Here is a 26794-nt window from a genome sequence, read left to right on the forward strand (position 1 = left end):
ATAATCAAAAGGTTAAAGTTACTTTCATATCTGGTCACTATCAGTACCTTGCATATCTGAGCGGTATAATGCACCAGTTTCATGTGGTCTATTCTCTGCTTGTTCTTGATGAGGTAATCTCTCAGACTCCCATAGGGCAGGTATTCCATGATCAGTCGCAGGTTTCTCCGGCCTGCAGACAACAAACAAATAGAGAAACATTCACCTCTGCACTGATTTAGGATTATATACGAATAACTTGCTGAACTTGTCTTGTCTTCTGACTGAATTAAAAGGATCTGTTGGATTTACAAGGTAACTACTATTCACCTTCTGTGCACCAGCGACTCCTGTGGCGGGCCGGGCGCAGTGCGCGCTAACCAAGGTTGCCAGGTGCACGGTGTTTCCTCCGACACATTGGTGTGGCTGGCTTCCGGGTTGGATGCGCGCTGTGTTAAGAAGCAGTGCGGCTTGGTTGGGTTGTGTATCGGAGGACGCATGACTTTCAACCTTCGTCTCTCCCGAGCCCGCAAGGGAGTTGTAGTGATGAGACAAGATAGTAGCTACTAACAATTGGATACCACGAAATTGGGGAGAAAAAGGGGGTACAATTTTTTTTAAACACACAAAAAAAACACCAAAAAAGTGTATTCTAGACTCTTCTTTTCAGAAGCAAACGGGTTACTAATGATTGGATCCTGGACTAACAGGTTACTGGATCTTCGACTTCGCCCACGACTGTGTGGCCATGCACGACTATCACCATTATCAAGTTCGCTGACGACACAACGGTGGTAGGCCTGATCACAGGCAACAATGAGTCAGCCTACAGGGAGGAGGTCAGTGACTGGCAGCGTGGTGCCAGAGGGTTATGCTACAGAGGGTTATGCTACAGAGGGTTATGCGGACAGCCCAGTACATCACTGAGGCCGAGCTCTCTGCCATCCAGGGCCTCTATACCAGGCGGTGTGAAAAGGCGGCCTGGAAAATCGTCAAAGACCCCAACCACCCAAGCCATAGACAATTTTCTCTGCTACCGCATCGCAAGAGGTACTGGTGCATCAAGTCTGACACCAACAAGCTCTTGAACATCTTATAGCCCCAAGCAATACGACTGATAAATAGCTACATAGACCGAGTTTACCTTGCATCTTATTGACATATTTCAGTGTCTCGACGCACACTTATAGGGCCCTACACACTCACGCCATCATTTGCTCACTCACACAAAATATGAACATACATTTATACACTCTACACACCCACTCACATGCAAGCTGCTGCTACTCTGTTTATTTTATCCTGTTGCCTTGTCCCCTTACCCCTACACATATCTACCTCCATCACTCCAGTATCCCTGCACATTGTAAATATGGTATTGGAACTGACCATGTACATAGTATGTTTACTTACTTATTGTGTTCTTCATTATTCATCTTATTTCTCATGTGTTTTTTTTTTCTAGTATTACATTGTTATTGATTATTGCATGGTTGGGTTTTGAGTTTGCAAGAAAGACATTTCACTGTACTTGTGCATGTGACATTAAAACTTTAAACTTGAGCCTTAAAAGGGATACTTCAGGGTTTTGGCAATGAAGCGTTAGCGCAATGGCTAGAAGTTTATGGGTATCTGCTAGCATGCTAGTACATTGAACAACAATATTAAAGCAACATGTAAAGTGTTGGTCCCGTGTTTCATGACCTGAAATAAAAGATCCCAGAAATGTTCCATACGCACAATAAGCTTCTTTCGCTCAAATTTTGTGCACGAATTTGTTTACATCTCTGTTAGTGGGAATTTCTCCTTTGACAAGATAATCCATCCACCTGACAGATGTGGCATATCAAGAAGCTGATTAAACAGTATGATCATTACACCGGTGCACCTTGTGCTGGGGACAATAAAAGGCCACTCTAAAATGTGCAGTTTTGTCACACAACCTAATGACACAGATGTCTCAAGTTTTGAGGGAGTGTGAAATTAGCATGCTGATTGCAGGAATGTCCACCAGAGCTGTCTGTAATAAAGCCCTTTTGTGGGGAAAAAATGATTCTGATTGACTGGGGCTGGCTCCCCAGTGGGTGGGCCTATGCCCTCCCAGGCCCACCTATGGCTGCGCCCCTGCACAGTCATGTGAATTCCATAGATTATTTATTTATTTCAACTGATTGATTTACTCAGTAATATCATTGAAATTGTTGCATGTTGAGTTAATAGTTTTGTTCAGTATAAATACCCATAGACTTCCAGTCATTGCGTTAATGCTAGTTAGCATTGGCTCGCACAACTACTGTACCTCTAACTTCCTTCATACTGGACACAGAGACATAAGTTGTTGCCATATGTAGGACAGTGACTTGTAAAGTGAACTGAGGAGTTTGCTCCTCTCCTCGATTGCCTCCTCCGGCCAAAGATACTCAGGTGTATCCTATTGCAGAATTGTTTTGAAATCCGCCACACCCCCTTTGAATCACCTGTTGTTTTCTCGGAGGAGAAAATCATGCACATGTAAAATGGTATGCTACTTATCCATGTATAGATTTATACATGGATGTACCTTACCACTTTACATACGTATTTTGGGATTCCTCTTCTGTAAACGTAATTTGCCTGATGACGCAGTAGTGGAGAGTAATTTCAATTGGACCTTTTTCGAAAGGAGGAGAGGACGCGAGGAATCAAGCCAATCCCACACGTCACACGGTACCTGCGCTGTAAGACACTCCTTTGTATTTGACGATATTCTCATGCTGAAGAGACTTGAGGATCTCGATCTCCCGCTCAAAGTCCCGCATGTGCTCTGCCGTGCTGTGCTGAAGCTTCTTCACAGCCACAACCTCCCCCGTGTTGTCCTGGAGTGGGTCGTACCGGCACATCTCCACACTGCCAAAGTTACCCTGATGGAAGAAACCAACATGATTAAGTAGGATGGAAGAGATGACATTAAATTCAGCTGATTACTTAATGAAGCGCTTTGAGACGGAATCAGACACATCCACAAACGAGAACACTGTGTGGTGTTCAAAGACCATGAATGATCATCTGTGGTCATCATTGTTCATGACAATGAGTGTGATTCCTTAGCTTGTGGCCATCATTGGCTGTGATACTGTGGTTCCTTACCTTGCCTAACTGCTGTAGGAAGATGAGGTGTCTCTCCTCAAACTGGACTGGCTCCTGGTTCTCAAAAGCCCCAGTGACCCATGGTGACGCTGCTGTTCTGTTTGGCAGGAGGTCACTCTCCACAATCAGCTCATATTCTGTGGGCAAAAACAGCACAATGTCAAATCACACAGACATGTTCAAGAATGACAGTATTTTTTGCAGAGACTTTTTTTCCATGTCTGCTTGGATTCTCCCCATCTCTTTTAAGCCCCTAGCAGCACTTGGTCCACCTAAAACACAAACACCGGTAACAGCCTAGATATAATATAGGCTGGTAATATGGCCACCATTACACCCATAATTTCCTCTTCCTATAACAACATGATGTGTGACAATTATAATAATCATGACCTCCTTGAGACAATCAACTCAATGAAGAGACCGTAGGACCCATCAGTATGACCCAGTTTAAATCTGCAATGACTGTAGCAATGCACTGACCAGGTGTGAACAGGCTGTTGAGGTCCCTGATGATGACCCTGAAAGAGGGTCTGAACGTGGGCTCGTAGTCCATGCAGCTGGTGATCAGGTTAGCAAGCTCAGTCCACTTAGGAGCAGGCAGCTGATGGCGGTCCTCGTAAAATAGGTTTTTCTGAACCAAAGAATCATTAGATGTATGTTTGTTTGTAGTAGGACTGCATATCAAGTTGCATTAGTGTAAACATACTGCTACATATTTCTAAAACATAACATACTGGTATAGCTGATGTGATCCTCACCTTAGAGTTGTCCAGTGTCGCCAGTGGTTTCTCCCCTCCACTGCAGATCTCCCACAGCGTTGTGCCAAAGCTCCACTTGTCTGCTGCAAGGCTCAGGTTGGTAGAATCCTCAATACATTCAGGAGGCACCCAGGGGATTCGCTCAACCAAAACTGGGCCAGACCATAATATGTAATTAATAATTAATTGACAATCAATTCACACAGCATTTAGTGTTCAATAATCATAACTCTGAAATAGTACAATATGATTTGAATATAATATCTAGGTTGTAATATTTTAAGATGTGAAAGGTCGTAAAAACTGAGGTATTCCAAGGATTTTTGGAGGTGTGGCTCAGGTCAAAGCTGGGGTAACTTTGTGCACACAACTGAGTTTTGATGGATAAACGTTGCCCCCTTCTGGCAGCCTAGTGGTAACACCGGTGTATCAGAGGAAGAGAGAGGAGAACTCACTATCTTTGGGCAGGACAGTGATGCTGACACCAGGGTCACTCAGCTTGATGAAGGGGGGATTCCCAGTTTTCCGATCCTCTTCCCGGATCAGCAGGACGTTCTTGGCACAGACATTCCCATGAACAAGGTTCTTTTCCTCCTGCGGGATTGAGGGGAGGGGACAGTCAGGAGGGGAGGAGACGGGACAATCAAGAGGGGATGGAACAGTCAGGAGCAGAGGTGCATCACACCAACTAACTAAACATTCACAAACTTCCTGCAGGCACTGATGGACTGGTGCAGTCTGTGGCTTGTAACGCTGAGAATGTATAATTATCCATAGACTCCCTTTATCAATGAGCAGCCATGTCTGTAGTACAGGTTGGGTTCAGCCTTACCAGGAAGTGCATGGCCCAGGCAAGCTGCTTGGCCACTTGAAGCTTCCACAAGATGTTGACTGAGTTTTTGTTCTTCTTCAGGTATGTGTCCAGGGAGCCAAACTTCACATACTCCTGCACCATGATATCTGTAAGAGTTAACAGCATTTTTACAGGGGTTAAAACACAAGACATTGTCCCAAAGGATTTATCAAATGCCACTATTAATGAACCTTTTTGCAATAAAGCATAAATATCGCTATATGAGCTTTCATCGAATCCAGCCCTCCAGCCATATGCAGCACTACATTACATACCAGAGACAACATGGGTCAATCTAAAAGCAGCAGAGGAACACTCATAGGGCACAGAGGCTGGCAGATTAAGAATGGTCAGGTAAGAGGGTTTTGATGAAACAGCTCGGTATTGTAATCCCCCTAAGAATAGCCCACCTTGACTCTGCTGTGGTCTCTTCTTCAGGTTACACAGATTATTACAACGGGTCAGAGGATCATCAGTCACAGTAGGGTAGTGGACATTAAAGGATAATAACCTAAGCTTAAAACGCAGGCAGGTATTATGGATGGAGGGACACACTCATTCACTTGCTTTATCTGTTATATACATTTCCCAACTGGGACAGATTGATTGACTCACTCTCCTCCCCGCACACACACACGCCGTAGTTCAGCACCAGGTGCTTGTGAGATAGCTGGCTCATCATGCTGGCTGCCTCAAAGAAAGACTGTAGAGAAGGAGAGAGATAACCATCATTAATAAACACCGTCATCATTCATTACAGCCCACCATAGACAATGGCTGATTTAAGACAATAACGCCAATAGACATGACCACAGGCAATTAGTCACCTGCTCTTACTTTCTTTGTAGAAAGATGAAGTACTTAATTTTTTGCCAATCAACTCAGGAAACTGTTTAATGTCTTCTATGTGTATATAATCTTAGTTTCTTACCTCCGAGTAGTTCCTGTGGGCCTTGTCCAGGACTTTCATGATGACGTCTGTTTGGTGCATCTCCCCGTAGTCTCCCAGCTCCTTGCGGACCCCTTTGAAGATCTTTGTGAATGTCCCTTGGCCTTGACTCTCAGTCTAAAAAACACACAAACAAGATAATGTCTACAATAAAAGGATGCATTCCTGAATCTTTCATTGATAAGAAACAGACACTGCATGCTGGTTATCCACAACTGTACTAAACAGTGAGATGATGACATCTGACTTCCGGCGCCGACAGAGATGGCCGCCTCGCTTTGCGTTCCTAGGAAACTATGCAGTTTTTTGTTTTTTTACGTGTTATTTCTTACATTAGTACCCCAGGTCATCTTAGGTTTCATTTCATACAGTCGAGAAGAACTACTGTTTATAAGATCAGCGTCAACTCACCATCAGTACGACCAAGAATATGTTTTTCGCGTGTGTGTTCTGCCTTACAAACAGGACAACGGAATGGATCGCATGCAGTGCGAAAAAGAGGGGATCCTGTGTTCTGCCTTACAAACAGGACAACGGAATGGATCGCATGCAGTGACCCAAAAAAACAACTCCGAAAAAAGAGGGAAACGAGGCGGTCTTCTGGTCAGACTACGGAGACTGGGCACATCGTGCCCCACTTCCTAGCATTCTTCTTGCCAATGTCCAGTCTCTTGACAACAAGGTTGATGAAATCCGAGCAAGGGTAGCATTCCAGAGGGACATCAGAGACTGTAACGTTCTGTGCTTCACGGAAACATGGCTCACTGGAGAGTTTCAGTACGCTATCCGAAGCGGTGCAGCCAACGGGTTTCTCCACGCATCGCGCCGACAGAAACAAACACCTTTCTGGCAAGAAGAGGGGTGGGGGCGTATGCCTTATGGCTAACGAGACATGGTGCGATGAAAGAAACATACAGGAACTCAAATCCTTCTGTTCACCTGATTTAGAATTCCTCACAATCAAATGTAGACCGCATTAACTACCAAGAGCATTATCTTCCATTATAATCACAGCCATATGTTGTTTAAAGTTTCCCCCCAAGCAGACACATCGATGGCTCTGAACGCATCATGGTTTGGGCAAACTTTTTTCAGCAGGGACAGGGAAGATGGTTAAAATTGATGGGAAGATTAACTCATTTTGCAAACTGGAGAAACCATTTATCCAATGGAGGCTGCATTCATTGTTGCTGGGGATTTTAACAAGGCTAATCTGAAAACAAGACTCCCTAAATTTTATCAGCATATCGATTGCGCAACCAGGGTGGAAAAACAAAGTTGGATCACTGTTACTCTAATATTCCGCATGATTGTGTCCCATGCATATAAGGCCCAAGGGGGCAACGAATACCCCGATGGCCCCCTTGAAAACAAGACTCCTAAATTTTCGGAAAAGCTGACCACGCAACATATCCCTGCCCCGTTTTCGGAAAAGCTGACCACGACTCCATGATTTGCTGATACCTGCCTACAGACAAAAACTAAAACAAGAAGCTCCCACGCTGAGGTCTGTCCAACGCTGGTCCGACCAAGCTGACTCCACACTCCAAGACTGCTTCCATCACGTGGACTGGGACATGTTTCGTATTGCGTCAGATAACAACATTGACGAATACACTAATTCGGTGTGCGAGTTCATTAGAACGTGCGTTGAAGATGTCGTTCCCATAGCAACGATTAAAACATTCCCTAACCAGAAATCGTGGATTGATGGCAGCATTCGCGTGAAACTGAAAGCGCGAACCACTGCTTTTAATCAGGGCAAGGTGTCTGGTAACATGACCGAGTACAAACAGTGCAGCTATTCCCTCCGCAAGGCTATCGAACAAGCTAAGCGTCAGTACAGAGACAAAGTAGAATCTCAATTCAACGGCTCAGACACAAGAGGCATGTGGCAGGGTCTACAGTCAATCACGGACTACAGGAAGAAATCCAGCCCAGTCACGGACCAGGATGTCTTGCTCCCAGGCAGACTAAATAACTTTTTTGCCCGCTTTGAGGACAATACAGTGCCACTGACACGGCCTGCAACGGAAACATGCGGTCTCTCCTTCACTGCAGCCGAGGTGAGTAAAACATTTAAACGTGTTTACCCTCGCAAGGCTGCAGGCCCAGACGGCATCCCCAGCCGCGCCCTCAGAGCATGCGCAGACCAGCTGGCTGGTGTGTTTACGGACATATTCAATCAATCCCTATACCAGTCTGCTGTTCCCACATGCTTCAAGAGGGCCACCATTGTTCCTGTTCCCAAGAAAGCTAAGGTAACTGAGCTAAACGACTACCGCCCCGTAGCACTCACTTCCGTCATCATGAAGTGCTTTGAGAGACTAGTCAAGGACCATATCACCTCCACCCTACCTGACACCCTAGACCCACTCCAATTTGCTTACCGCCCAAATAGGTCCACAGACGATGCAATCTCAACCACACTGCACACTGCCCTAACCCATCTGGACAAGAGGAATACCTATGTGAGAATGCTGTTCATCGACTACAGCTCGGCATTCAACACCATAGTACCCTCCAAGCTCGTCATCAAGCTCGAGACCCTGGGTCTCGACCCCGCCCTGTGCAACTGGGTACTGGACTTCCTGACGGGCCCCCCCCCAGGTGATGAGGGTAGGTAACAACATCTCCTCCCCGCTGATCCTCAACACTGGGGCCCCACAAGGGTGCGTTCTGAGCCCTCTCCTGTACTCCCTGTTCACCCACGACTGCGTGGCCACGCACGCCTCCAACTCAATCATCAAGTTTGCGGACGACACAACAGTGGTAGGCTTGATTACCAACAACGACGAGACGGCCTACAGGGAGGAGGTGAGGGCCCTCGGAGTGTGGTGTCAGGAAAATAACCTCACACTCAACGTCAACAAAACTAAGGAGATGATTGTGGACTTCACGAAACTGCAGAGGGAACACCACCCTATCCACATCGATGGACCAGTAGTGGAGAGAGTAGCAAGTTTTAAGTTCCTCGGCATACACATCACAGACCAACTGAATTGGTCCACTCACACAGACAGCATCGTGAAGAAGGCGCAGCAGCGCCTCTTCAACCTCAGGAGGCTGAAGAAATTCGGCTTGTCACCAAAAGCACTCACAAACTTCTACAGATGCACAATCGAGAGCATCCTGGCGGGCTGTATCACCGCCTGGTACGGCAACTGCTCCGCCCTCAACCGTAAGGCTCTCCAGAGGGTAGTGAGGTCTGCACAACGCATCACCGGGGGCAAACTACCTGCCCTCCAGGACACCTACACCACCCGATGTTATAGGAAGGCCATAAAGATCATCAAGGACATCAACCACCCGAGCCACTGCCTGTTCACCCCGCTATCATCCAGAAGGCGAGGTCAGTACAGGTGCATCAAAGCTGGGACCGAGAGACTGAAAAACAGCTTCTATCTCAAGGCCATCAGACTGTTAAACAGCCACCACTAACATTGAGTGGCTGCTGCCAACACACTGACACTGACTCAACTCCAGCCACTTTAATAATGCGAATTGATGGGAAATGATGTAAATATATCACTAGCCACTTTAAACAATGCTACCTTATATAATGTTACTTACCCTACATTATTCATCTCATATGCATACGTATATACTGTACTCTATATCATCGACTGCATCCTTATGTAATACATGTATCACTAGCCACTTTAACTATGCCACTTTGTTTACATACTCATCTCATATGTATATACTGTACTCGATAACATCTACTGTATCTTGCCTATGCTGCTCTGTACCATCACTCATTCATATATCCTTATGTACATATTCTTTATCCCCTTACACTGTGTATAAGACAGTAGTTTAGGAATTGTTAGTTAGATTACTTGTTGGTTATTACTGCATTGTCGGAACTAGAAGCACAAGCATTTCGCTACACTCGCATTAACATCTGCTAACCATGTGTATGTGACAAATCAAATTTGATTTGATTTGAATTTGATTTGATTTGATCTACAATTTTGCTGTATGAATGACAATAAGACTGTGTGTCTGTGTTGAGTGTGAAATGCTTACATATTCCAGGTCCTCTTTCCTGATCTTGTGGAACACCATTTGGTTGATATTGCGTCTCTGTAGGGAGGGAGAGAGCGGCACGTCTGAGCCCTTGTTACTCCTGGATACCAGTAAACTGGACTTGTCTGTCAAGAAAACAAGAGGACCATATAAATCAACCTTAACCATTGACAGTATATTGAGTTTAAGTGGAGCAATGCCTCAACATGTCAAAGAACTTCTCTGCCGATTTAGAGGCAAAAAGAAAATCAAGATTTAAGGTGGCACTCCAGTTTCCTTTTCACCTCATTTATCACCCGATTTACTTAATAGAAGGCACATTCAATAGCTAGTCTTGGTATGACATGGCACAAGTAGGCAAGCAAGGGGGGAGGCCGGTGACATTACATCAGACGAACCCCTTGAATGGCCTACAGCTTGAAGTTTCCAGTTGTTATTTTTTTATTTAACCAGGCAAGTCAGTTAAGAACAAATTCTTATTTAAAATGACGGCCAAGGAACAATGGGTTAACTGCCTTGTTCAAGGGCAGAACGACAGATTTTTACCATATCAGCTCGAGGATTCGATCTAGCAACCTTTCGGTGACTGGCCCAACGCTCTAACCACTAGGCTATTTGCCGCCCCAGTTGTGTCTAGAAAAATTATATTTTGCTCAAAACATATATTTTTACCATTAAGTGTGTGTACATTACTGTATTTATGCTTGGGATATAGATTTTGTTTTTCAATAGGAAAAATTCCAACATAGCTGGAGTGAGTCTTTAAACTCAGTTACCTTTGGATTTGGGTGGGCAACACTTGCTGAACTGGAAAATGATGCCATCAGAGCGCACAGTCTCCTTCTGGTAGCAGCTCAGCAATTCCTGGAGGTTGCTGAAGTTCCTTTTGGTTCCACTCAGATTGAACTCTCCATTAGCAGCCTTAGTGATCTGGCAGTGCTTGTACTCAATGCCATCGTATACCTAAAGGAAAGCACAGGAGCAAGAAATTATAATCAAATCAGTGTTCCTGTGACATGATAGTTAAATATGTTCCAAACTGCTTAAATTCTACACAAAGGTTTTCCAAAATGGCAAAATTCATTAATTAAAAAAAATCTGTTATGTACTAAAAGTATAACTTAAATACATTACATACCCCCACGGTGAAGGTCAAAAAGTATTTGTTAAAGTCCTTCGGGCTGCATCGCAGGATGTACAGACCCCGCTTGTTCCCAGATTTTTGCAGTCTATTAATTGCAAAATCCATTCTGTGGAGAAGCACAGAGTGTATCTATGTATGCATCTCTGTATATTATTGATACACAATCAGATGATGCACAGTGCTCTATAAGGGTAGGATTCCAAACTTCACTTACGAAATGGGACCATGACAGTGGCTGGTAATGGCCTCCACCAGTGCAGGGGGTGCCACTTCTTTACAGAGGTAGTGGTGTGCATCTGTCGTCAAACGATAGTAGCCATCAATCAGCGATATAAAGGACAGAGCTTCAGAAAGGCAATTGAACTCCAGCTCCTAAGACAGTGCAAAAAGGATGAGAATACAATTGTCAATTGTCAAAATCTTTATCCAATCCAATAAAAACTACATTTGATAGAATGAGGTTTCAATACTGTGGCTGTTTCAATGTGAATATTAAGAAAGGCTAGTGGAGGTGAGAGGCTGACGTCAGTCTTACCAGAGTCTTGCCGTCTTGTTTATTGATGGTAACCACTCGACTCTCCATCGAGCCCTCCTTATTGGCGTGTTTAATACTGATGTCAGTAACGTCTGGAAAATCACAGTAGGTCTGCAGGTCCTGCCCGGAAAAAGGTGGGAAAACAAGACGTCATTTGACTCAATCTAGAGGATATCATTCTTCTGAAACAAAGTAAAATGTGTTGATTGAATAACCTTTAGTGCCAAGAAGCAGAAAATTGCATGACGCAATTAGTTCTAAGCCAGCAATGAGCCAAGTACAGTATTTGCTTTTGCCCATCTTCACTGGAGAAAATTAAGTCCTTGAACATTTTAAATTGTTAAACACCACAGACTGATCTGATGCAATCCATCGGCATTAGATTCCATTAGCAATGTAAGCCACTGTTGACCTACTGTAACAGCTCTTAAACCCATTAATTACTCAATTATACATTAACACCTCTAACCGTGGATTAGGAAAGAATAAAACGGCCAGGCCAAAGCTACAAAATAACATGACATCACCACCCTAAATTCAACTTCACAGTAAAACCCTCCTGACAACAGCATGAAACCATCGTAGCTTGCTAAATCACTGGGATTACTGTATGAAATTAATTCATAGGCTATACTAGGGAACCTGGAGTTCAGTCATGTTTCCACTAAGTAAGAAATTCCACTCAAATCATAGTGTACTAATTTGCTGTATTGATCCTTCCACTTTCAGGGAAATATAGTCAATGATAAGTCTGATAATTATAATATTTCAGCAAATTCCCCTTAGACAAGTGAACATGAACAACCTGGACAACACTGCTGTGAGTACCTGCTCAGAGTCTTTGTGCCCGTCTCTGCACCACTGGATGCCATGATCAGCCGTCACGATGATGGTGACCTGCCCTACCGAGGATTCCCTGACCTGGAAGCGTTCTGTGTAGAATGCCTGCTCGAGAGACTCCATGTTGATGAGGTATTTGAGCTTCAGGTCGCGTGCCGTAGCCCGGCACTGGCTGAACTGCTGGATGAACTTCTTGAAGCGGTAGCGGATCCTCTTCCTGGTCACGAAGTTGCAGTCCTGGATGTGAGCCCTCATTTCCTTGGGCAAGAAGGACTTGTAGCTGAGGTGACAGCGGGGAAGAATAGGATAAGTCAAGCCATATGGAATAGGTTAGTATAATAGGTACCTGTAGAATACCAAGATACACAATACACCATAAATAATTTACATTGCCAATTCAAGTCATTCTGTTGGCCATACTACTTACAGTATTGTTTTAGGTATGGCCTTATGGCATTGTTGTAAATATGCAGCAGAGACATTTGTCTCTAGCTACAACTGACCCCCAGTACTACCAGGTTAAACCACTTAAGTGGTTGGACATGTATTTATCTTTCCTCTGCACCTTATGGAATTGTAGATATCCAGCGGAGACATTTGTCTTTCCTTGGCTGTCCTCATCATGTCCAACACAGCCATGCCAAGGCACTCCTCCTGAGTCTCATGTGTGTTGGCGATCTTCACCCAGCCATTCACAAAGTCACTCCTCCACTAAACACAGAGACAGAGGTGGGCTGGTTAATATATTGTAGTTGTCATGACTCTCCTGTGAGGATGCAAAGATCAGGTTACAACGGATCAACGACTACAGATCCCTCTCACCCGCAGAGGGGAAGAGGGATTGGTGTGGGGTTTTTATGACACCTCACGCCAATCGTAAATGATATGCAGCAGACAACTCCTTTTGGTCTCTAGTATTGGGATTGGAATGTCCCTGTGTCTCCAGAAGATTTTTCCGCTCAGAAACGCTAATGTCCAAAAGTGAACACTGGGACAATATTTCTAGCATCCGGATGTGGGGAATTATGAGACGGGAAATTAATGTCTATTTTGTGTTGTCATTAAATATGGTCTAAAAATATTGTAACTTGAAGAGTTTTCACATTGTTTATGTCAGGTTAAATCCTTTACGGCGTGTAGGAAATATCAAGTATGAAGAGAATATTTTTTGTTAAGATAGGAATGTGATTTTAGTTTTCTAACAAGATCATAGTTTGGATGATACTTTGCCAAGTAATTAGCCACACCCGAGGGAGCTCTAAGAGCGTGTCAGCATGACGGAAACACCCTCTTTTTACCTGAGTGTATAAAGGGTGAGTTGAAAATGAACATATCAGACTAGAAGGACTCAAGCTGCAGCTTAGGTCTACATTGGTCACAACCCTGAAAATCAACACGAGGTGAAGATGACAAAGTAGCCTCCCTAACAATCGATGTTACGGCTGAGTAGCTTTTCTAAGTATCTAAGAAAGTGAATTTAAGTAGGATCATCCTGTTATTCTCTTTGAATCATCGTCAACTACACTGCTCTCATCGACACGGCTGATTCGCTGTCTTCAGAGGACCCCCCCCTTCCTGGGAAGTGAAAGTAAACACCACCCTGTTAGCCTGCTTCAGACGACAGGACAAGGACATTGTGACCTCTTGTGGACAATCAGAGCCGTACACTTGGGAGCTTGGGAGGATGCCCATCAGAGCCCTTTCCACGAAGGCCTAAGCCAACAGAGAGAAACGACAAAAGAAGACCTTGAAACATGTAAATGCATTCATTATTTCTTTCCCAAATGGGTGGCAGTTCGGAGCAAAGTATTAGTATTACTTTGAGCATAGTTAGAAGTGTATAAGTGTTGCCTCTCTTTCTTTGTCCCCTCTACTTCTCTCTCTTCTGATAAACAAGCAGTCATGTTGTCGTTAGTCTACTAGGGACCTGTTTTCATCGTATTAAGTTTCTAATCAATAACCTATACTGTGTGTGTGTGTGTGTGTGTATCCTGTGTTATCATTTAGTTAGTAAATAAATAATTACATCAATTTGCGTGGTAAGGAATGATCAGTAAGACTCGGGTCCCTAAATCTCGATGCCATGAAAAGATAGACAAGACAGATGTGTGCAATGTTTTACTTTGAAGCCTGAAGGATGATTTGACTTTTTTTTTTAAATCAGTTGTGTGTGCTGTTCACATGAACAGGGCATGTTGAATCCCAACGAATCAATCCTGGATGGTCGCGTTGCAAAAAGCAAAGAAGACTAAAGAGCAGTGACAGCCATGGCTGGCGGAGGAGCTGAAGAACTGGAAAAGCCTCCCGCTTCATTTAAGTCTCATGTATGGGAGCATTTTGGCTTCCCTGTCAAATATGATGACAGAAGAAGGGTGGTGGACAACACCATTACAGTGAGGAGCCATTGTGCTACAAGAAAGCCGTATGATCATGGAAATACATCGAGCATGGCCACACATTTAAAGCGTCATCACTCTGGTGTGTCAGTGATGGGAGGCAACAACTTCTCACCGTGGAATTTAAGCAGCCCATTGCTGCAGAATCATACCGAGCTAAAGCCATCACCAAATCTATTGGGATGTTTATCACTGCAGCATTAAACTCATCTTATAAAAAACAATGAATCATAATCACTAGTTATAACTACTAATCCAGTTTAGCAGGCAATATTAACAAGGTGAAATTGTGTCATTTCTCTTGCGTTCATTGCACGCAGACTCAGGGTATATGCAACAGTTTGGGCTGCCTGGCTCATTGCGAACTAATTTGCCAGAATTTTACGTAATTATGACATACATTGAAGGTTGTGCAATGTAACAAGAATATTTAGACTAAGGGATGCCACCCGTTAGATAAAATACCGAATGGTTCCGTATTTCACTGAAATAAACGTTTTTTTCTTCTCTCGAAATGATAGTTTCCGGATTCGATCGTATTAATGACCAAAGGCTCGTATTTCTGTGTTATAATTAAGTCTATGATTTGATAGAGCAGTCTGACTGAGCAGCAGCAGGCCCGTAATCATTCATTCAAACAGCACTTTCGTGCGTTTTACCAGCAACTCTTCGCAAGCACAGCGCTGTTTATGACTTCAAGCCTATCAGCCTAATGGCTGGTGTAACCGATGAGAAATGGCTAGTTAGCTGGGTGTGCGCTAATACTATTTCAAACGTCACTTGCTTTTAGATTTGGAGTAGTTATTCCCCTTGTGCTGCAAGGGCCGCGGCTTTTGTGGAGCGATGGTTAACAATGCTTCGAGTGTGGCTGTTGTCGATGTGTTCCTGGTTCGAGCCCAGGTAGGGGCGAGGAGGGGGACGGAAGCTATACTGTTACACTGGCAATACTATAGTGCCTATAAGAACATCCAATAGTCAAAGGTATATGAAATACAAATGGTATTGCACGTGATCAATTTAGCATCCCAAAGGGGAATCTCAGTGAACCAGATGGACCGCCTCCTTGGGAGGATCAGGAAGCACAATAGCCGCCCATGTGCTTAAGACCAACCAAGAAATGCTACAGCTACCGACCCACATCTCATACAAGATGTCACAACAAGATGGAACTCCACTTATGACATGTTGGAGCACCATCTTGAGCAGCAGGCAGCTGTATACTCTGCACTGACAGACAAGACCCTAAAAAAAATAAAGACATCGTCACCTTGTCTGATGATGACGTGAAAGTGGCAGAGGAGATCCTGCAGGTGCTCAAACCCCTCAAAACGGATACAACCCTATTGAGCGCTGAAACTGAACCGCCTGTGTCCATGATCCTACCTCTGAAAACAAGGAATCTACAATCCATGGCCCCAAGTGAGGAAGACAGCACCATCACTAGAGATGTCAAGGCTGCCATTAGAGAGGACCTGAACCCCAGATACCCCCCTAATGCACAGGACTACCTTCATAGATCTACTGCACTGGATCCAAGGTTAAAGTCCCTGTCTCACCGAGACCCTGCCCTATACCGGAGGACATACAGTGATCTCACCACTGAGATTTAAAGCCACTGAAGAGGTAAAAAAAAAAAAAATGAGTGAATTACTTAAATAATAAATATAGTGCAGTCTAATCTTAGTCTATGCTATTGCTATTAGAATCATCCACTTTTGATTTGGAATAATAATGGCTTTTATTAAATGTTATTGCCACAATTCTAGTTCTATGAAATATGGAAATAAATAGTTAGTTTAATAGATCAAGTCATTTTTTCTGCAGGGTCAAGCCACAGAGCCGACAGGAGCAGACTCAGAGGCATCTCCTCCACAAAATAAAATAATTTGGCCATGAAGGAGCTTTTCGGGGAGACCTTTGCGAGCAAGGACACAGGCAAGACGTTTGCCAACACCATCAAAGAGGAGGTGGCATCCTACAAGGCAGCAAACAGCACTCCAGTGGATGGTGATCCACTGGCATGGTGGAAAAGCAATGAGTGTAAATACCCTCACATTGCCATGATGGCAAGATGCTACATGGCTGTGCCTGGTACTTCAGTTCCTAGCGAGAGGGTGTTTTCCACAGCAGGAGATATGAAGACTGCAAAGAGGTCTACCCTCTCCCCAGACAATGTAGACATGCTCATATTTTTGAAAAATAATTTGAAGTTATAAGCTCAGGTCTGCTTTGCTTTCTTTCTTTACTTTTTTTAATGATGTAGACACAGGCCATTGTTTCATTCACTATTGTTCAAAGGAAGAAGGTATCATGCCTCATATTACACTTTAAAGAGGTTAAGTAATAAATGGAAAGCAAACAACCATCTGAAATGCCCTAGAGGCACCAATTCCTCCCATTTTAAAGTGTATTGTAGATCATTCCACACATAAGGTGCAAGGATATTAAAGGCTGATTTAACTATTTCTCAATACACCAAAGGAGTGAACGGGTTTGATAACTTGTCGTTTTAAATCTTACAGTGATGTAAGGTAAGTCGGAAGTTTGTGGAGCAGGGCTTTGTAAACAGAAAAAGCGTAATGATGTGATCTACGTGATTTCAAAGAGGTCCAGCCAACCTTTTGGAAAAAGAATACATATTGTAGTCATCCCTCTACAAAACAAAGCGACTGATAGGGAAGGCAACAAGTCGGTACAAGGCCACAAAGACACACAAAGGGTAGAGAAGAATAAACATAAAACATTTAAATAACCCTGTATAATCTTGTCAACAAGCATGAAGGTACAATTCAAGTGATAAATAATTGTATCTGTAAAAAATGCATTTCCTCTCTTGTAAAAGCATAAGTCTTTGTTAGGCTTGACAAGACAGGTTTTATTTCAAAGGTATGTAGAATTAGGAGGGATACCATCTTAGAGAGAGCACTTGTATCAACCACTGTATCTACTAACTACTTGTATGGTAATCTGTAAGATTGTTCAGTATCATGTGTTCGATAAGTGTCTACTTGACACAAGCTTAGCAACATATCTAAACCTAGAGATAAAGTGCTGTTGTATGGACTGAAATAACTGTGCCCTCGTGTCCACATCCCCTCCATGGCCATTCTTCAGTCATAGAAATAGCTTTGACTACCGGTCAAAAGTTTTAGATCACTTACTCAATCAAAGGTTTTCTTTATTTTTTAAAACTATTTTCTACATTGTAGAATAATAGTGAAGACACCAAAACTATGAAACAACACATATGGAGTCATGTAGTAACAAAAAAAGTGGTAAACAAATCAAAATATATTTTAGATTTGAGATTCTTCAAATAGCCACCCGTTGCCTTGATGACAGCTTTGCACACTCTTGGCATTCTCTCAACCAGCATCACCTGGAATGCTTTTCCAACTGTCTTGAAGGAGTTCCCACATATGCTAAGCACTTGTTGGCTGCTTTCCTTCACTCTGCAGTCCGACTCATCCCAAACCTCAAATTTGGTTGAGGTCGGGGGATTGTGCAGGCCAGATCATCTGATACAGTATTCCATCACACAGGTGTGTTGGGTCATTGTCCTGTTGAAAAACAAATGATAGTCCCACTAAGCGCAAACCAAGATGGGATGGCGTATCGCTGCAGAATGCAGTGGTATCCATGCAGTGGTATCCATGCTGTGGTATCCATGCTGGTTAAGTGTGCCTTGAATTATAAATAAATCACTGACAGTGTCACCAGAAAAGCATCCCACACCATAACACCTCCTCTATGCTTTACAATGGGAAATACACATGCGGCGATCATTCGTTCACCCACACCGAGTCTCACAAAGACACGGCGGTTGGAACCAAAAATCTCCAATTTGGACTCGTCAGACCAAAGGACAGATGTCCACCCATATAATGTCCATTGCTCGTCTTTCTTGGCCCAAGCAAGTCTCTTCTTCTTATTGGTGTCGTTTAGTAGTGGTTTCTTTGCAGCAATTCAACTATGAAGGCCTGATTCACACAGTCTCCTCTGAACAGTTGATGTTGAGAAGTGTATGTTACTTGAACTCTGTGAAGCATTTATTTGGGCTGCAATTTCTGAGGCTGGTAACTCTAATGAACGTACCCTCTGCAAAGGTAACTCTGGGTCTTCCATTCCTGTGGCGCTCCTCATGAGAGCCAGTTTCATCATAGAACTTGATGGTTTTTGCGACTGCACTTGAAGAAACGTTCAAAGAGCTTGAAATGTTCCGTATAGAATGACCTTCATGTCTTAAAGTAATAATGACTGTCATTTCTCTTTGCTTATTTGAGCTGTTCTTGCCATTATGTGGACTTGGTTTTCCCAAATAGGGCTTTTTTCTGTATACCACCCCTACCTTGTCACAACACAAATGATTGGCTCAAATGCATTTAGAAGGAAAGCAATTCCACAAATGTACTTTTAAGAAGGCACACCTGTTAATTGAGGGGCTACACCAGAGATGAATGGTTATCTGTAGGGGGAAGGTGGGTGCAATTAAGCTTGGAATGTACTGAGTGTAGGGAAAGCGATCATGTGGCAGGCATTGATAAGGGGAGAGAGCCATGGATTAGTGATGAAGGGGGTCAAGGTCAGGTCAGGTCAGGTCACGTTAAGGGAGAAAGAGTTTATGGCCCATATCACTTAGTTTTCTGCCAAGCAATAAAGATACAATGTTTGTTCAGATGTGTAGGAGGAGACTCAGCATAGAAGAAAGAGTTAAATATCAGTGCTTGTGTGAATATGTCTTGGGCGATTCAGCTGTTCGATCCTTTGGGAATAATAAACTTGGTGTAAGCTTTCAGTGTCGGTCAAGTTCTTACTCTAATAATTAGAACCTAACCCTTTTTTGGTTACTTCAAGATTCCATATGTGCTATTTCATAGTTTTGATGTATTTCACTATTATTCTACAATGTAGAAAATAGTAAAAATAAAGAAAACCCTTGAATGAGTAGGTGTTCTAAAACTTTTGACCAGTAGTGTATATTTCTACAGGCCCAGAGACCTTATTTATAAACGCTGAGTAAGCACAAAATATGCCACAAAATTTGCGTGCACCAGTTTTCGCAGAAAAGTTGGAGACGTAAGAATGTGCTAGGTAAAAATATGTCACTCTGCAAATGAGCAAGGCTGTCAACCCACTGTTCCCCTGGCGCCGAAGACGTGGATGTCGATTAAGGCAGCCCCCCGCACCTCTCTGATTCAGAGGGGTTGGTTTAAATATGGAAGATATTTCAGTTGAAGGCATTCATTCGTACAACTGACTAGGTATCCCCCTTTCCCTTATCCTCCAGCAAACTTTAGACCTTGCCAACGCACAGTAGCTTAGTTTTAGCCTTTTGAAAATTGGGAATATATGATGAGTTATTCATGTAAAAAAAAAATAGGTAGCTAAATATAATAACAAGATGAAATCATTTGCCGTTAGTGAAAAGAGCGAAATTCAATTTAGGCCTATTTTTTTCTGTGCATTCTAAAATAATTAGAAATAGGCATATATTTCAGATTATTTATTTAATTTCCATTATCATTGCAGAATAATATCCTCACCCTTTCTGACTGAGATGGTTTCATAGGTTACTTGCAAAATAGCCTAAAGGCCTACAACCAGGTAGGATAGGCTACCATTCAAACCATCTATCATTTAATTGGAGACACTTAAGCAACACAAAAAAGTCCTCTCACTGTCAACAAACTTAACATGTGTAAATAGTTGTATGAACATAACAAGATTCAACAACTGAGACATAAAGTGAACAAGTTTCCACAGACGTGACTAACAGAATTGGAATAATGTGTCACTGAACAAAGGGAGGCTCAAAATCAAAAGTAACAGTCAGTATCTGGTGTGGCCACCAGCTGCATTAAGTATTGCAGTGCATCTATTACTCATTGACTGCACCAGATTTGCCAGTTCATGCTGTGAGACGTTACCCCACTCTTCCACCAAGGCACCTGCAAGTTCCCGGACAATTCTGGGGGGAATGGCCCTACTCCTCACACTCCGATCCAACAGGTCCCAGACGTGCTCAATGGGATTGAGATCCGGGCTCGTCGCTGGCCATGGCAAAACACTGACATTCCTGTCTCGCAGGAAATCACGCACAGAACGAGCAGTATGGCATTGTCATGCTGGAGGGTCATGTCAGGATGAGTCTACAGGAAGGGTACCACATGAGGGAGGAGGATGTCTTCCCTGTAACACACAGCGTTGAGGTTGCATGCAATGACAACAAGCTCAGTCCAACGATGCTGTGCCACACCGCCCCAGAACATGACGGACCCTTCACCTCCAAATCGATCCCGCTCCAGAGTACAGGCCTCGGTGTAACACTCATTCCTTTCGACGATAAACGCGAATCCAACCAACACCCCTGGTGAGAAAAAAACGTGACTCGTCAATGAAGAACACTTTTTGCCAGTCCTGTCTGGTCCAGCGACAGTGGGTTTGTGCTCATAGGCGATGTTGTTGCCGGTGATGTCTGGTGAGGACCTGCCTTACAACAGGCCTACAAGCTCTCAGTCCAGCCTCCCTCAGCCTATTGCGTGCAGTCTGAGCACGGATGGAGGGATTGTGCGTTCCTGGTGTAACTCGGGCAGTTGTTGCTGCCATCCTGTACCCGTCCCACAGGTGTGATGTTCAGATGTACCGATCCTGTGCAGGTGTTGTTACACGTGGTCTGCCACTGCGAGGATGATCAGCAGTCCGTCCTGTCTCCCTGTCTTAGGCGTCTCTCAGTACGGACATTGCAATTTATTGCCCTGGCCACATCTGCAGTCCTCATGCCTCCTTGCAACATGCCTAAGGCACATTCACGAAGATGAGCAGGGACCCCAGGCATCTTTCTTTTGGTGTTTTTCAGAGTCAGTATTTAGTCAGCCACCAAGTGTGCAAGTTCTCCCACTTAAAAAGATGGGAGGTCAGTAATTTTCATCATAGGTACACTTCAACTATGACAGACAAAATGAGAAGAAAGAAAATCCAGAAAATAACATTGTAGGATTTTTTTATTAATTTATTTGCAGGTTATGATGGAAAATAAGTATTTGGTCAATAACAAAAGTTTCTCAATACTTTGTTATATACCCTTTGTTGGCAATGACAGAGGTCAAACGTTTTCTGTAAGTCTTCACAAGGTTTTCACACACTGTTGCTGGTATTTTGGCCCATTCCTCCATGCATATCTCCTCTAGAGCAGTGATGTTTTGGGGCTGTTGCTGGGCAACACAGACTTTCAACTCCCTCCAAAGATGTTCTATGGGGTTGAGATCTGGAGACTGGCTAGGCCACTCCAGGACCTTGAAATGCTTCTTACGAAGCCACTCGTTCGTTGCCCGGGCGGTGTGTTTGGGATCATTGTTTCATCTTCAATGCCCTCGCTGATGGAAGGAGGTTTTCACTCAAAATCTCACGATACATGGCCCCATTCATTCTTTCCTTTACACGGATCAGTCGTCCTGGTCCCTTTGCAGAAAAACAGCCCCAAAGCATGATGTTTCCACCCCCATGCTTCACAGTAGGTATGGTGTTCTTTGGATGCAACTCAGCATTCTTTGTCCTCCAAACACGACGAGTTGAGTTTTTACCAAAAAGTTCTGTTTCTGTTTCCTCTGACCATATGACATTCTCCCAATCTTCTTCTGGATCATCCAAATGCTCTCTAGCAAACTTCAGACGGGCCTGGACATGTACTGTCTTCAGCTGGGGGACACGTCTGGCACTGCAGGATTTGAGTCCCTGGCGGTGTAGTGTGTTACTGATGGTAGGCTTTGTTACTTTGGTCCCAGCTCTCTGCAGGTCATTCAATAGGTCCCCCCATGTGGTTCTGGGATTTTTGCTCACCGTTATTGTGATCATTTTGACCCCACGGGGTGAGATCTTGCATGGAGCCCCAGAATGAGGGAGATAATCAGTGGTCTTGTATGTCTTCCATTTCCTAATAATTGCTCCCACAGTTGATTTCTTCAAACCAAGCTGCTTACCTATTGCAGATTCAGTCATCCCAGCCTGGTGCAGGTCTACAATTTTGTTTCTGGTGTCCTTTGACAGCTCTTTGGTCTTGGAGTTTGGAGTGTGACTGTGAGGTTGTGGATAGGTGTCTTTTATACTGAGAACAAGTTCAAACAGGTGCCATTAATACAGGTAATGAGTGGAAGACAGAGGAGCCTCTTAAAGAAGAAGTTATAGGTCTGTGAGAGCCAGAAATCCTGCTTGCTTGTAGGTGACCAAATACGTATTTTCCACCATAATTTGCAAATAAATTCATTAAAAATCCTACAATGTGATTTTCTGGATTTTTTTCCCTCATTTTGTCTGTCATAGTTGAAGTGTACCTATGAAAATTAAAGGCCTCTCTCATATTTATAAGTCGAGAACTTGCACAATTGGTGGCTGACTAAATACTTTTTTGCCCCACTGTATTAGCAACTGGGACTGAGGAGCAGGCCGTTTACTCTGGGCACCTTTCATCCAAGCTACTCAATACTGCTCCTGCAGCCATAAGAAGTTAAACCCTTTACAATGAAGATCTGTGAAGTTATTTGGATTTTTACGAATTATCTTTGAAAGACAGGGTCCTGAAAAAGGGACATTTCTTTTTATGCTGAGTTTATTTTGTATGGGGTAAAAGGGATCTTGAAGAAGGCTATCACTCTATTTTGCACTTAATTGGAGCCAATTTCCTCTTACAATAGGAAAATGACCCAAAGCACAGCTCCAAACTATGCAAGAACGATTTAGGGAAGAAGCAGTCAGCTGGTATTCTGTCTATAATGGAGTGGCTTGCACAGTCACTGGATCTCAACCCTATTGAGCTGTTGTGGGAGCAGCTTGATCGTATGGTACGTAAGAAGTGCCCATTAAGCCAATTCAATTTGTGGGAGGTGCTTCAGGAAGCATGGAGTGAAATCTCTTCAGATTACCTCAATAAATTGACAACTAGAATGCCAAAGGTCTGCAAGGCTGTAATTGCTGCAAATGGTTGATTCTTTGACAAAAGCAATGTTTGAAGGACACAATTATTATTTCAATTAAAATTCATTATTTATAACCTTAAACATCTTGACTATATTTCCTATTCATTTTGCAACTCATTTCATGTATGTTTTCTTGGAAAACAAGGACATTTCTAAGTGACGCCAAACTTTTGAATGGTAGTGTATCTCATAACCATTGCATAATAAATTCCTCACCTTTTCTGTCCACGATGAGTTAATATTCCCGAAGTAGCCATACAACAAATGACCATGCACACCTCATTTAATTGAGCCTATTAGATAGGCTATTATAATTTCAAGTTCTTTGCTCTATGCATCTGACAGGGAGCATGGCTTAGAACATCCAGTATCAATTAACAGTTGATATTTTGCATTGAAGTGTGTAGGCTGCCACTGTAAGTAAGCCTACTGTAGTTTACAACGTTTCAGAATTGGCTAGCAGTTCAGCATATTAAGGTTCGGGAAAAAGTGAATGCAAAACATTATTGAAATCAAACTATCTGTTTACAGGTCCACAAGAATTTGCAATTGTTTTTGCCTTTCATATACAGCAAATGTCACTGCAGAAAAAAACATTCTGCCAACACCTCTAAACAACATCTCATCAAGTTCACCATTACTAGGCTACTTCCTTTACCGTCTTGCCCTAATTCCAATACTTCCAAAGTATACAGCAAATAAGGGAGTTATTGTCACCATAAAAGTTGAATGATGGGTGTTTTTCAGGTGGCGTTATAATGCTCCTTCATGTGCGTAGTTTTATGACAGGTCTAATTTATAGTGGCAAACATGCATATGTATGGTGTGTGCCAAACGTATGAATCTCAATATTTCTGTGCGTGTGCAGTCTTTTCAGAAAAGCAGCATGCAGACATATAGTGTTAAATTTACCCAACGGTTATAAATGAGGCCCCAGAGCACTGTCACTGAAGCAGATTTCCAGGGTATAAATCCATATAATCCTGAGAGTTCAGCCCCAGTCATATCGCAGTCTCAAGATACCTGGTTTCACCTCTCCTCTTTTCCATCGAGGCACATGGGAAGTTGCATTGGAGAATCTCCAATCTAATTTGACCCCAGATCTAAAATTAGCTTGGCAAATTTAAGGTGTTAGTCGGTTTATCTCAATGTTATATCCTCTTAAAAATAAACTTTCTATTAAATTGTGGCTTGTAGCTTGTCACCAAAAGCACTCACAAACTTCTACAGGTGCACAATCGAGAGCATCCTGGCGGGCTGTATCACCGCCTGGTACGGCAACTGCTCCGCCCACAACCGTAAGGCTCTCCAGAGGGTAATGAGGTCTGCACAACGCATCACCGGGGGCAAACTACCTGCCCTCCAGGACACTTACACCACCCGATGTTACAGGAAGGCCATAAAGATCATCAAGGACAACAACCACCCGAACCACTGCCTGTTCACCCCGCTATCATCCAGAACGCGAGGTCAGTACAGGTGCATCAAAGCTGGGACCGAGAGACTGAAAAACAGCTTCTATCTCAAGGACATCAGACTGTTAAACAGCCACCACTAACATTGAGTGGCTGCTGCCAACACACTGACACTGACTCAACTCCAGCCACTTTAATAATGGGAATTGATGGGAAATGATGTAAAATATATCACTAGCCACTTTAAACAATGCTACCTAATATGTTTACATACCCTACATTATTCATCTCATATGTATACGTATATACTGTACTCTATATCATCTACTGCATCTTTATGTAATATATGTATCACTAGCCACTTTAACTATGCCACTTTGTTTACATACTCATCTCATATGTATATACTGTACTCGATACCATCTACTGTATCTTTCCTATGCTGCTCTGTACCATCACTCATTCATATATCTTTATGTACATATTCTTTATCCCCTTACACTTGTGTATAAGACAGTAGTTTTGGAATTGTTAGTTAGGTTACTTGTTGGTTATTACTGCATTGTCGGAACTAGAAGCACAAGCATTTCGCTACACTTGCATTAACATCTGCTAACCAAGTGTATGTGACAAATAAAATTTGAATTGATTTGATTTGAATAGATAATTCATGTTTTACAGAATGGGTGGACAGTATGGGCACCTCTAAATGTATTCACTGACTGGACAAATTATATCAAAGGCCTAAAGAAAAGAACAAAGATCAGGCTACATGAAGAGGTGGTAAATAAATTAAAAATAGCTTTGTGTATGTGTGATCATTTTGAAATGGTCTCTAATAAGAAAAGACACAAATATATAGATTACTGTAAATCTGTGTCCTCAGCGATTAAAATAGTCTCCCTCTCTACTTCCGTGATAAAGACATGTTCCAATCAGCACTAAACCATACACTGTAGACGTGACTCAACAGTAAACATCCCAAACAAAAATATTGATGGCCAAACAGGCATCGCCCATCAGCAATGTCAGGCGGGTGTAGAAATTCTTCATTTTATCATGCAACTTCCCTAATAGGGGGCCCTTATCAAACGCAGTTGGAACATGCTCACATTCCACGGCTGATGTCTCGATATATACAGCGCATTTGGAAAGTATTCAGACCCCTTGACTTTTTCCACATTCTGTTACGGTACAGCCCTATTCTAAAATGGATGTAACTGTTTTTCCCCCCCTCAATCTTCACACAATACCCTATAATGACAAAGAAATTTGCAAAAAAAACAGAAATATTACATTTACATATGTATTCAGACATTTCACTCAGTATTTTGTTTTAGCACCTTTGGTAGCAATTACAGCCTCGAGTCGTCTTGGGTGTAACGCTACAAGCTTGGCACACATGTATTTGGGGAGTTACTCTCATTCCTCTCAGCAGATCCTCTCAAGCTCTGTCAGGTTGGATGGGGAGAGTCACTGCACAGCTATTTTTAGGTCTCTCCAGAGATGTTTGACCCAGTCCAAGTCCGAGCTCTGGCTGGGCTACTCAAAGACATTCAGAGACTTGTCCCGAAGCCACTCCTGCGTTGTCTTGGCTATGTGCTTAGTGCCATTGTCCTGTTGGAAGAAGAACCTGGAGCAGGTTTTCATCAAGGATCTCTCTGTACTTTGTTCCATTCATCTTTCCCTTGATCCTGACTTGTCTCCCAGTCCCTGCCACTGAAAAACATCCTTACAGCATGATGCTGCCACCACCATGCTTCACTATAGGGATGGTGCCAGGTTTCCTCCAGAT

The 26794-nt window shown here is 43.1% G+C and overlaps 1 protein-coding gene across 1 annotated transcript in view; it reads right to left on the reverse strand.

Annotated features, from left to right (window-relative positions):
- The window catches only part of jak2b (Janus kinase 2b), a 51068-nt gene that overhangs the window by 9398 nt on the left and 14876 nt on the right, over nucleotides 1-26794 (reverse strand). The window contains exons 5-20 of the mRNA XM_064964096.1: nucleotides 12785-12930; nucleotides 12208-12499; nucleotides 11380-11499; nucleotides 11059-11216; nucleotides 10839-10950; nucleotides 10477-10663; nucleotides 9701-9825; nucleotides 5651-5785; nucleotides 5335-5422; nucleotides 4699-4826; nucleotides 4322-4460; nucleotides 3867-4018; nucleotides 3589-3739; nucleotides 3106-3242; nucleotides 2690-2879; nucleotides 48-172 (exon numbers count right to left, since the gene is read on the reverse strand). Coding sequence (XP_064820168.1) covers nucleotides 48-172; nucleotides 2690-2879; nucleotides 3106-3242; nucleotides 3589-3739; nucleotides 3867-4018; nucleotides 4322-4460; nucleotides 4699-4826; nucleotides 5335-5422; nucleotides 5651-5785; nucleotides 9701-9825; nucleotides 10477-10663; nucleotides 10839-10950; nucleotides 11059-11216; nucleotides 11380-11499; nucleotides 12208-12499; nucleotides 12785-12930 — 2385 coding nt within the window. The remainder of the gene's footprint in view (nucleotides 1-47; nucleotides 173-2689; nucleotides 2880-3105; nucleotides 3243-3588; nucleotides 3740-3866; nucleotides 4019-4321; nucleotides 4461-4698; nucleotides 4827-5334; nucleotides 5423-5650; nucleotides 5786-9700; nucleotides 9826-10476; nucleotides 10664-10838; nucleotides 10951-11058; nucleotides 11217-11379; nucleotides 11500-12207; nucleotides 12500-12784; nucleotides 12931-26794) is intronic.

Source organism: Oncorhynchus masou, chromosome 1, assembly GCF_036934945.1.
Source record: "Oncorhynchus masou masou isolate Uvic2021 chromosome 1, UVic_Omas_1.1, whole genome shotgun sequence".
NCBI lineage: Eukaryota > Metazoa > Chordata > Actinopteri > Salmoniformes > Salmonidae > Oncorhynchus > Oncorhynchus masou.